At 40.1% G+C, this 12,756-nt stretch overlaps 2 protein-coding genes across 6 annotated transcripts in view; one reads left to right on the forward strand and one right to left on the reverse strand.

The window, feature by feature from the left end:
* LOC107262948 (protein Wnt-5b) overlaps positions 1-12,756 on the forward strand; it is a 194,167-nt gene that overhangs the window by 77,107 nt on the left and 104,304 nt on the right. For 3 of the 4 annotated variants that reach the window (XM_025080164.1, XM_025080165.1, XM_025080166.1), the window contains exon 2: positions 6,599-6,638. Coding sequence is in view for 1 of the 4 variants with exons in the window: in XM_025080162.1 (XP_024935930.1) it covers positions 263-369; positions 6,599-6,638 (147 nt within the window). In the remaining 3 variants the exon portion in view is untranslated. Of the gene's footprint in view, positions 1-242; positions 370-6,598; positions 6,639-12,756 lie in introns of those variants that run through there. The other variant, XM_025080162.1, reaches the window with a different exon arrangement.
* Positions 6,781-12,756, reverse strand: part of LOC107262949 — a 91,706-nt gene continuing 85,730 nt past the window's right edge. The window contains exons 1-2 of one of the 2 annotated variants that reach the window (XR_003058259.1): positions 11,489-12,083; positions 6,781-11,031 (exon numbers count right to left, since the gene is read on the reverse strand). The gene's annotated coding sequence lies outside the window, so the exon portion shown is untranslated. Of the gene's footprint in view, positions 11,032-11,488; positions 12,084-12,756 lie in introns of those variants that run through there. The other variant, XR_003058257.1, reaches the window with a different exon arrangement.

Below are 12,756 nucleotides of genomic sequence, written 5' to 3' on the forward strand. Positions count from 1 at the left end.
GGGGGGGGAGAGGGTTCTCAAGGAAAAGGAAGACTACGCGATGCGGAGAGGTACGAATAGGACGAGATGAAGGTAGGAGCGAGAGTTTACGACGTGCGAGAGGGAGAAGGAGAAAGGAGGGGAGAAGTGAAGAAACAGAGAAGAAAGAGGGGCGTAGGGGGGAGGAAGAAAAAAGTCTACGTTGAACTAAAATGTGGTGGGGGGCGAGGGAGGGTAGGTGGGTGGGTCGGTACTATGGCAACTAGAGAATTACGAAGTGTGTATGCTAATGCAGGAAGTTCAGTGGCCCTGGCCCATGGGGGACCATAGGGCCCCATCCTGGCTGGCCCACGAGGACTATTCTACTGGACGCTACGTATATGCGCCACGGTAAGTACGTTGATTACTCAGGTACGCTGCGCTTTGCTAATGAGGATGCTTGAACTTGATTTTATGATTGAAATATTTCTTTTTTTTTTTATGTCGATGATCTTACGAATTCAGATAAATTTCTTTCTGATATTTCGAGGACTCGGAGACGGATGGAGCGTACCTTTGAAATTCCCGCGCAGAGCACCTAATGCGAATTCCTTTGAATGTTTCGTGAATTCCCTAGAATTCCCTATGGCGCTGACGTTATTGTACAGCTGGCTGTCTTGCTCGTGTGCTCTGTGCATTGTCGGGGATTCCCAAAAACGATGAGGAACCGTAGCGGCCGCGCTACGAATATACGAGATGCAAGGGGTAGATTGTTAGATGGACAGCGGCTGATAAGCACGGAGTCTGCGCGTTATTGTCGTGGTGTCAGGATGTCGTCGAAATATCCATCCGAGGACATTCGATGATAGATGAGAGCCGATAGGATCTTGAAGTGTCTTGGTCTTCGGTCTTGATGCAAGAGACGCTTGTCCGTTTTATATCTACAGGTTCCCCTTTCCCCGCCTTGCTTCTCCATTCCATGTGAATATATATATATATATATATATATCTAAAATTCTCTTACGTACATAATATATAGTACCATAGATCGTACTTGGATATACGTAACACTGTTATATAATAAATTTCAGGTACTAAAGAAATTTGCACCATTTCTGGTCCTCTTCTTCGGAATCTTGATATATGTGATACGCGTATATACGTATATACACATCTGCCATTACTTCTTTCAATTTTCTTCTCTTCCCTCTGTTCTATGAATTTCACGAATTTCGCGAATCTCATGAATTTCTCGATCCTTGGCGATGCAATGCCCGGCGGCCTACCTTTGACAGAATCTTATTAAATTCCGCAGTGCTGACCACCGTTACTGGGAGGCTGCTTTTTCTTGGTTAGATTAGTCCCTTCATCCTCCTTTAACTTCCAGGCATCTTTAGTCTCTTGGCATTATAGTTGTCGAAGATTTTTGGACGCGAAAGTATCGTGACGGGGTGACTATTTTTTTAATTATCAAAATTTATGTAAAACGATCTTCGGGGCCTGAACGCGAGACGAAAAAAGTATAATGATCAATTTTTTAAGTATTTTCCTTCAGATCAAAGATAAAGCACGTTTTCGTTATACTGTGGAATGCTGATGATACCAGAGCAAGGAGTTACAAGTAGACATTGCTTCTTATATACAGTCGAGTCCAAGGACTCTAGATTTTTGTTCGTCCCATCGATCCTTTCCAAGCAAAGAAAAGCCCAGTAAAGGAAGCTGCAAAAGGTAGAAAAAGAATAAGGAGAAAAAGTCAAGAATTCATGTCAGGGTAGTAATGCATTTTTACTTGTTTCTTTTCTTTTTTATTGTATCATACTCCCAGGTTCTTCTGTAACTGGTACAACTGAAATTTCATATCCCGCACGACGGAGAAATGTATTCAGAGATTATTTTACGACGTGGAATCTCGCCAAGTCCACGAATACAGGTGTACTCGTATATATACATATTATCGGTAGTACTTCTTTTCGTTTCCAAAATAGAGCCTCGAGGTAGAGCAGCAATTTAACAGGGGCTTATTACACAGATTCCCATACATATAATACTTACATACAATGGTATACGTATTAAATGGTAACGAGAATTGAAATTGCCATTAAAAATTTTTTGGACTTTTTCAAATTTGAAAAAAAAAATTCCAAAATTTTTTATAACACCGATGGCCCATGGGTCGACGTTCGAACGTTGTATTGTTCCCAGAAAAGGTAAAACTGACGAACACCTGCGAAGCAGTAAGAGAACAAAGGGGAATGAAAAGGAAAGGCCATTCTTTGAATTTTGAGTAAAGATAACGGTACCACTGAGAGTATTATAAGGGTTTACTTCCAGCCAATTGTAATTACAATGGTTACCGTTAAGGGTGTTAAAATAAAACGATCTCGTCGTATCTTCAAAATCCACCCCTGAAAGCCATCCGTCTGCTTCATTGTCCCCCGCTGTTTATTAGCCTTGAAGAAAAACGACGTGCAGCGCATAAAATTGTGAAACCAGTAAAAATAACAATATTACCAAAAAAAAAAAGAAGCGAGGGAGTAAACAGGTTAAAAAAACTGTAGAGCGGACGCGGTTGGCGCGTGTCACTCGACGTAGAACCCGAAGCCGGCAGATCAGGGAGGATCGTGCACCCTCGTCAGCTATCGAGAGCTTGAATCGATGTATCGAAGCAATATATCGACTATGACGCGATCTGTCATATTTTGTGACGTGACGGTTGAAGGTGGATAATACGGACACGCGTCCGATCGGAATTCCACATCCGTGAAAAACACGAGCAGCCATGAAAAGGGGGTCAACCCATTTTGCATATCCTATATATCCAATATACGTATATCTTCGGTATGACGTGGCTCGCCAGCCCTGATCTGTTAAAATATTTTCGAATCAATATTTATTTTGAAGGTAAAAACTCATAAAGATACCAGGTATACAAAACTATATCTTATAAGAAGCGAAGTCGTTAAATAGGGTTGATATAAATATAGATGTAATTTTTTATCAAATCACGTGTATTTAATCTCTTTAGTCGAGTATGGAATTTAAATTTACCGCGCATTTCATAGGCCATTCTGATCGACTGTATAAAAACATTTGATCGTACCGGTCCAGTTGGCCGGTACGCCTGTACGATTACAGAAGACTTTGGGTAAGTTGATCTTTTGTTTTCTTTAACTTACAAGCCTTCTAACTTCGTTCGTACCGACACACTCGTTTTCTCTCGTTTCCTTTCAACGGCCGCGCAGTCATTTACATTTTTATGAAGTGCAGATCTGCCAAGGCGGCGCTGCATATACTTTTCGCGAGCGAGATGCTATTACAAGAGCGATCACCCTGACGAGGCGAGTAGCGTCGGTTACTGCAGGGTATGTTTCTTAACTGTGTATGAAATCTACCCTGGCTTTGGTTTCGGCAATTTTTTTACATACGATACTTACCACAGGAACGTACAGTCTCTGTATGGTTGGCTGAGTTTTGCGTGAATTAAAAAATTTTTTCATCGATTTCGACACATCCGCCAATTGGCAAATTTTGCTTTCACGCAACTTTTCGCAATTGTCGTTTTTTTTAGCAACCTTTTTTTTTTGGTATGTACCACCACGCATTAGAATCGATCGGCAAAGCAACCAATCAGCTATTCTCTTTTGAGGGGACTGTCACTGAAAAGCCTGTGTGCACAGGCAGTCATGCACACGCTGTATCCTTGTAAACTGTAACATGTAAACAGATGCCCACTGGTGCATATGCGAAAATGTGTGGAAATTCGCTCGGCCAAAAATCCACTCCAACGCGTTTCACCCTCGTGCAGATTTTGAGCGTCTAATAGAAAAAATAATTTTTTATTTTTCGTAGCCATTGACCATCTCAAGGATCCTGTTGAAATTGTAAGAGCAACTATGTACGTACCCGGTGAGTGTATTACAGGACAAATGAAATGATGCAAATAATAATAATAATTTTTTATAATTACCTCACGCAATAAATGTTAATTATATAAATTAATATTATTTAAGACAGACTGAAGACTCTTATGCATCAAGGGGCTTTTGTCATTTCGAATAATTAAAATCTCAACGACTTCAGCTGACTACGTGGTTCTCGGTTTCGATGCGCGCGCATCCCGAGACTCTCTGCCTTAATACCAAGCTCTTGGAACTGAGACGCCTATATAATCTCCCTTGTCACAGTACAGTAGGCTTCGGTATACTAAAGCATTCCGTAAGACGTCTCAAAATAATTTCAAGCAAAAAAAAAGCGGCTTACGATCTCATCTACCAATGGTATAGCCATTGACATCAGAAAATTTTATACAACTTTCGTTCAAAGAAATTCCGAAAAATCGAAGAGAGGAAAAAAAAACGTATAACAATTTTCCAGAAACAACCACGGCCAAAACTCTTACGGAAAGCGGGAGGATCAACGCGAGCGAGATTCTCGTGATAAAAAAAACTTTCCATGATAAACCCATCCCAAAAGTCATTTTCAGGATTCGAAAAAAAAAATTGTAAAGTCCAATTCAAGGGATTTTGAGGATCTTTCAATTTGCCATAGTACCAAATTTATACGGATCTTCTAAATCCGTATAACTATATATCTATATATTTGTGATTTAATTTTTTTTTCTTATATAAATCTTTCTTCATTGGCACCCGTGCTTTAGTATTTTCACGTGTACGTGCATTCAAACGTGCATGGGCTCGTATGCCCGTATCAAATTATACCTATATATACATGCATATATGCACGTACGCACATACGTATAAGCAAACTGCGTACGGCGTCGTGGTCTCGCGTATGTGCCACTGTTTATTTTATTACGTAATCTAGGGCAATAAACTTTGCTCGGGTTTATTTATCCCTAGCCAATATTTGTTTGCAATGTAAACTCGGCGCGCCGGTCTGCCCTGCCCGTACCTACTCTCCTGGCTCTACTGGCTATGGAATATCGACTACCGTGTTTTCCAATACATCTACTCGCAATACTCGAGCCCGCGAGCAAACTGATAAAATTTACGTCCCGTCAACTTTCGCGCAAAACCCCTCAAACGGCCGTTTCTGTATCTTACCCTAAATACAGATACAAGTGACCCAGAGCAAAACGTCATCGCATATACAAAAGCGTATAGGCTCGTGTCGGTAGGAACCTGAAGCTAGTAGTGAGCAAAAGAGCTTTTGAAAGGGTCAGCTTCCTATGAGTTTTAAAGTAAATAAGTCCCCTGAACAGAATCTACTCGTGGAACTGTACGCTGTCATTACACTCCTATCCATTAGAATTTCGGCTCCTAACCCTATTAGCCTGCTAGAAGGTGAAACGAAGAGGAAAGATAATACAGTGAAGTAATAAAAAAAAAGCCTTGAAGATTCTCTTTGTCGTCAAGAATTTCACGATTCTTCCGGCGTCTACGTCACTGCAGTCGCATTTGCACAGATCAAAGGAAGTTCTGCATAATCGTAGGAATGAAGCGATTTAACGCTATGCATAACCAGGGACTAGAAAGAGGCATTTCGGTCGTCTATCGGACTACGCGAAATGCGAGGCTTTAATCTAGCTGGCTAGGCTGCTTCTTTTGGCGAATAAAAAAAATTTTTTTTTTCATAGTCGCCGCCGCCTCCCTAATCCCATTGGATTTGTGCACTATTTACGAGAACGGCTATTTTATATGTATGTACTATGTACCTGATATCTGTGTGAGGACAGTATATATGCATATGGGGGATAGTAAGTAATATATATATTTCCTGCGATACTGTCGTATCCCGTTCATTTTGAATCTGTCTCTACGATAATCCCTATGCGCGCTTTATAATTCGACGTAACCGGTATCAGCGTTCTAATAAACTAGCAGATCTAACGGGAAACGATAGGCACGAATTGGATGTTAAAAGCGACGATTAAAATTTGACGATAAATGCTATAATAAAAAAAGGAAAAAAAAAAAAAAGAAATTCTTATCGTAACTCTTGACTAATGGATACGTGACAATTTTATTTTTTTTTTTATTTCCTTGAGTAATCGCGTTTTATCGTGCGACTATTGCTACGGGGCATTGCGAGAGAATATTCCGAATTGACTTTCTTGTTGGCGGGAAAATTCAAATTGTCAATACATGAATGATACGTTTTTTATGTATAAATATTACTTAAGAAAATTGTATCTTATGCAGTATGCAGTTTATATCTCCGGTACGGAGATCAATTCGCTGTTAAATTTTCATGAATTAATTTCCGCCATCTTGAAGACACTTAAATCGTCTGACCCGGCTTTATGCTGCTTTATCTACTGAAAAATTTAACGTACACCCTCGAACGGCATTTTATTTCAATGACAAAGTATTACTACCTGGCTGATATTATTTGAGAAAAAAAAAATCTTAATTTTTGTAACTCTTCTGAATTTTCTTTATCTTTTTATATACACATATTACACAGTCATTCACTCGTTTGCTTCCGTCCACAAGAACTTCTATGAGACCATTACAGTCCTTTGAATCAGTAATAAAAACTAATAAAACTAACGTAGATGCTATATCTATATAGCACTAGAAATTATGTACTAACGTACTTCAGACATTCGCGAATATTACGGCTTTTGTTCTTAAGCCGCTTCTTGCACTCAGCCAGCTTATTTTTCTTTTTGTTGCAGCCACGTCCTTCCACGTCACTGTCGAGCTTACCAGGAACAAGTAGGTGCAGTGCATTATATTAGTAGGAACAGAAAATAAAAAATTACAAGAAATAATTGAAAGTTAATTTAATTATAGATACGGTCCCAAAAAAATTTGCAAATATAATTTACGCAAATATGCATACATTTTTTAAGGACACTCTTCGGATATATAATTTTAATTGTACCCATGATTAGTAATATTTCATCAGGATATTCGATATCAATATATATATCTTTGATTCATGAATTTCTTAGTTTCGTAAGTCAGCCATGAGAACCGAAGCACAAGCAGTAATAATAATGGCAGCCACGTCTTGCCCGGTTACGCGTGTCATAACCGTTTGCAACCAACTGGGTTTGCCAGCTATCTACGAGTAGAATGTATCGTATTCATACGTGGATATATATATATATATATATATATATATATATATGTGACGTTCAAGGTCCTTTTCCTCTCTTACATAAGATCTCCCATATACAGTGTATCTTATGTAGTGACATATAAATCTATTTGTACTTTTACTGTACATCTTGCGCGTGCGTGGGAGACCAATACTCATTTTTTTTCTTTGACGCGTTTGACGTGATGCTGTCGTCTTTTCTTTTATTTCCTCGAAAAATTGTTATTTCCTATCAGACGGACGATAAATTGTTCCCAGAATATGTAAACATTTTTCAGAGCTGGTATACAATGTCTGCTGCGCCTATACGTATATATGATTGGTAATAAGTATCGATATTTCTCCGATACAATCAATTATTCTTTGGCGGAACAGAAGGAAAGTCATTTCTTACGCGTACGAAGGGGTCCGAGGTATATTTATATATATGTATGTAGATACATCTTTTTCATGAATATATACATATATTATATAAACTGTATATAATAATTGACCAGAGTTCGAATTTTCTGCTTACAAAGAATTTCTAAAAGTTCAAAGACAAGACCGTTGAGTCGTTGCTGATAATTAAAAAAATTATTTTTTTACATACTTTGCCATTTTTCAAAAATAAAAAATTTAAGGAATGCGATAAAAAATGTTGAGAAACTTATATTTCGATACGTAAAATTCTGCAATTTGATTTCGAACGACAAAGTTCCACTTGCGATTATAGACACAAAGGATGCGCTTCTATGCGCGATAATAGCGAGTGGGTTGCCCAGTCGGCCATTATCCGATGTATGCCAGATGACGCAGTCCTTTTTGCCTTTCTGAGCGGCTTGCAAAACGCTGAAAGCTTTAAGCATCCACCGATTGCGAGCAGAATATTCTTTGTGGGATTTTTGCCTGATATATGCATACGTATACACATATGGTAAAGTCCGTGAATACAAACAGTGCCGAACCAGTACGATAGTTACGTATGTTGACATATGACGACCAGCTAGATATAATAGTACACAATGTTGACCAGTAGTATATTGCACCGACCGAAGTTAGCCGATGTATTTAATTTCTATGAAAGAACCAACTTCAGGTTGTAAGATGCTCCAGAATGGCTATATACTCTGTAAAAATTAGCGTAAGAAGTATAAAAGTTATTCATATTATCATTTAACGTCCAAATCTATACGATGAATATAGCGAAGGAAGATTTACCTGATTTTTGAAAAATATTAACAAGGAACCCTGTAATTCGATTTTAAACCGTCATTAGGTTACACTGGAAAAATGTGACTGTTGCGAATACACAGGTAGATGCGCGAGGAAACAAGTACGAATTATTTAATCTCATTTTCATTTCTCTTTCTCTCGAGATACAATACAGATATAAAGATACATTATCTTCGAATGCGCATGCGCACCTAGATACAATAGATTACAGGGTATTACTTTATTCCAGATTTAAACTGGCGCAAACGTTGGCGGCGTGGCACGATTACGCGAGCGTTTACTAATCAGATTAGCCGTTTACTTTGGCACGCAATTCCGTGCAATTCACCTTCGACGATTTTTTCAAGCCGCGAAATGGAATTTGGAAATTTACGCAAAATAACTATGTTTTTATCTTACATAGAATGGGAACGCACTATCAGACTGCAGGATGAGTATCAATTAAAAATGGCGTATTAAGTTTTTTTTAACTCTTTCTTCATTTTTCTTTCATTTACCAAGCAGAGAAACACGGCGAACGCAAAGGTTAAGTCTAAATATAAATATATAAGAATATCTTACTGCGCATGCGCAACAGGAAGACGAGTTTTGCGTATGTCAAGACGGCAATGAGGCCGTACGACGAACGACGAACGTTTAAAATTGTCGCAGACTAAACATTGTACTCGTTGCTTTTCTTGACCAATCCGTAACGTGTTCTTGACTCCTTTTCTGTATATATATCTATACCCATATCGACAATGGTCCATGAGAACATCTTATATAAGACGCTGCGAGGTCAATAGTTCATTCCGATTTCGCGAATAAATATAACGTGGGAATATAAAATTTGAATTATGCAAAATAAAAACAGCAATGGCTGTCATAAGCGAATTCCAATTTAATACCGATTCGACAGGTAAAACAGGTTTTGCCTTTTGCTTCTACTATTTAATTAGCCGGTGTACTTGCGTTTGGCGTCGCCGAGCGTCGGGACGTCCGTTACAACTTCGATCAGTGCATACCACATCCAGGACTCCTGTCTCGAATATGTTATGTATGAATGTACTATACATTAGCTATATACATATACATATAGTCTCTTGGAATTAACTCCGTAGATATATGTTACTGTGTATTATAAATATATACATATATTATATATATAACCGAGTAGTTGAATATACCTGCAACTAGGTGGACATGCAACGGGCGACTATTACATGAAAATTATATTCCTTCCCACTGCGTATATTCTTCCATAATAATATCTTTAATAATACATTCCCGCTCGATGAAAAACACTTGCTTTCTACCCGACATTCGTTTCCAGCGACGCTCTCTCGCGATGCGTTCTTCGTGTTACATTATTAAAATGCATAGGTAGCGATTAAATAAAAATAATGAAATAATAATGACGTTCCTCGTTACGAGCACAAAAAACTGTACTGGTACCAATGACTCTGTGCCGAGGAAAAATATTTTATTCCTTCAATCCATTTTTCATAATCCACGTACGACGACCGAGGAGGACAGGAGCCTCGAAAAAAAAAGGAAAAAAAAAAAAACATGAAAAAAAAATATTTTTATAATTGAAAAATATTTTCTCATATCGAACAGACGATTGGTCGATTTTCATTGGGAATGAAGTATCGTGTTTATATGCACACTGCACATGCACCTGTATGTCATACTGTTTTCTTATGTATATATATATATATAGCTATAGAGATACGACGATCGCTATCGGGGCCTACTTCGGCCATTCGAGCTTAAGACGACGTGGATGTCGTTAAGCCGGCGCGGACTTTGCAGGATCGCTGTCTGCAGGATAAAGGCTCTCGTATAAGACAGCGCGTCCTGTCTGCGCGCCATTTTGGCATTTTATCGGCTGCTTTATTGGGTGCTTAGACGAGCGGTTCTCCGCACACGTGCTCGATCCTCTTTGACGTTAGAAACGTCAAAATATCAGTTGACGCGAGAACCACTGGGCCTGTGCCCAGCAGTTCCACTTCCTTCCTTCTTACTCCTAGGAATATCTCCAGCGTGGCAGCTTGGACCGGCGACACCACATTCTCATTATGTTTCCGAACGGAGACGAGAGCACATATTGTTAGATACCCAGAATGCACCTCTTGGCAAGTGCATCGATATATCCAAGATGGCTGCCGATTATAAAACTAATTAATCAAACAATCAAATCAGTCTCGATATATTCTAACTGAATCTAATCACAATTATATATTTTCTTAATTATATTCGATATATATTTTTTTTCATCTTCTAAACTCTTCGTCCTGATCCTTCGTCTTTATACTTGTACCTCTTTCCTCCCGAGACACTGCAGAGATGGGGGTGCGCGCGTTTCACGTTCCTAGTTTCAAGTTGATACCCCCTGTGCGAATTCCAAAGTCTTCGTGGAACATTCCTGAAACACTTTCCTATCTCGAGGCTGAATTCTGGGCCGCCCTGGGTTGTTTGATGGGATAGGATGGGAATTGCGCAACCCCTTATCCCCCCGCGCCAACAGATAACTGCCAATACGTTTTGTTTGTTTTACATCACTTCTCCTTCTATCTATATCGCTCTCATCTTCTTCTTTCTTTTCTTCCCCCTGTTCTCCCTTCACCGTCCAACTTCCATAGTGATCTTTACTCTCTTAAGTCTGGGACTCCCCAACGTTCTCTTTGGACCAATCCTTCTCTTTCGGTACCGCCTTATTCGTGCCCGGATCGAACTGCAGGTATTTCAGGATAATCGGCACTTTGGAAATTCCTTAAATTCCCAAATTTCATAACCTGATCTTACTGTCTGAAAAAAAAACACAAAAATCTTTTCATAATAATATATTACGCTCTTATCACCTAAATAAAAAAATGCCATATATTCTTTGTTATCAGTAAGATAAAGTTACCTAGAATCAACCTTTTTTTTTTACGTGTACACAAATCACGGACTGACTGTACTCTGAGCCCATAACTCCCACAACGATTACCAATCTTACAAGATATTTTCCTTATGACATGCAGATTACCTTGATTACGTTAAATGTCAGGATACACATTCCCCTCTCACTGTACACATACATATATATAACAAATAGATATATTTACATAAAATCCCGTTCAACGACTATTTTCCATCTCACGAGTTAACATTGCACGAATGTATGTCGAAAAATTTCGAACTAAAAATCCAAAATCATCTTCCCAATACATATCCCGTTATCACTATATCTAATTACCACAATTGCAAAAGAAAAAGGTACAGTAAAGGCGTCGTCACCGGTAAAACGACGTGCGTCCGTGGTACCAACATCGCCTCGTACAATAGTCCCGCTGTATAAATACCAAGGATAGGGTTACGGCGTCGTACCGAATTGCAAACAACACTCAAGGTAAGCGAACGCGGAATGGTAAAACAGTCAGTCAACACCAGATGAAAAACAACCTCGGACGTAGTCGGACGGTTCTCTAAATAACAATAGTAACGGACGCCAAGGCGTCGTTACTAATATGACTTCGCCGAGCAGTAAAAGTATGGTCAAGCTGCACATATAGCATATCAACATACATGTATATACGGGACATAACTCTCATACGAATAATAGAAATCTATCGGTGCATTCAAATGAAATGCACCTACGCCGTCTATACCTGAAACCAACGCAACGTAAGTAGCAAACGTGTCGAACCACGTGTGTCTCACGTATCCACCCATGTGCTATACAACGTTACACCTTGACGTTCTAACTTCTGCAACGGTATATACATATATTATATACACACTCCCCCGCGATTCCTGCCTTCTAAGCAGCATTAAGTGGTGACTTCCATTCCGTATATTAGAGCATGCATTTTACATTGTAGCGGTACCGTGGACCGAGACAGGGGCAGAGATTTAGGGCCCATAAAAGTCCAGCCGGGTCCAGATACTTTTAATCTGTGCGCCGTGCTCAGTGGTGCCATAGAGGGCGCCCGGCAAAAACGTATAAAGTATGGCACTGAGGTAGAGAGAGAAGGAGAGATAGATAAATAGAGAGAGAGAGAGAGAGAGAGAGGCACCTCGGCTGAACCTAAGGTCTCGTCGACGCCCTGGTCGTCCTCGTCGTCTAACTCGAATGGCTCTGCTGGGATACGTGGGGAAACGCGGAGGAGGATAGTTTTAATATTGCGGATATACGGGACCGGAGACGCCGTCATACCGGCGCGAGATGGCCGCTCTAAACTGGCAGACTATGTCCAATATTCTTCGCGTATGTAGCTTATACGTACGTCTTTCCTCTTTCTTCTTGGAAGCTGGGGGTTGGACAGGGCTTTGTAGCGGAAGAGGGGGGAAAAGGGTACGAGGAGGGGGGGGGGAGAAGAGGAATATAAAATTCTCGAGATATCGCCAAGACGTCCTTTTACTATTTTCTCGCCCTCGCTACCCCTTTCTTCACCGCCCCCCCCCCCCCCCCCCCCCCCCCCCCCCCCCCCCCCCCCCCCCCCCCCCCCCCCCCCCCCCCCCCCCCCCCCCCCCCCCCCCCCCCCCCCC

The sequence above is a fragment of the Cephus cinctus genome, unplaced genomic scaffold (genome assembly GCF_000341935.2).
Source record: "Cephus cinctus unplaced genomic scaffold, Ccin1 Ccin1_scaffold0129, whole genome shotgun sequence".
Taxonomy (NCBI): domain Eukaryota; kingdom Metazoa; phylum Arthropoda; class Insecta; order Hymenoptera; family Cephidae; genus Cephus; species Cephus cinctus.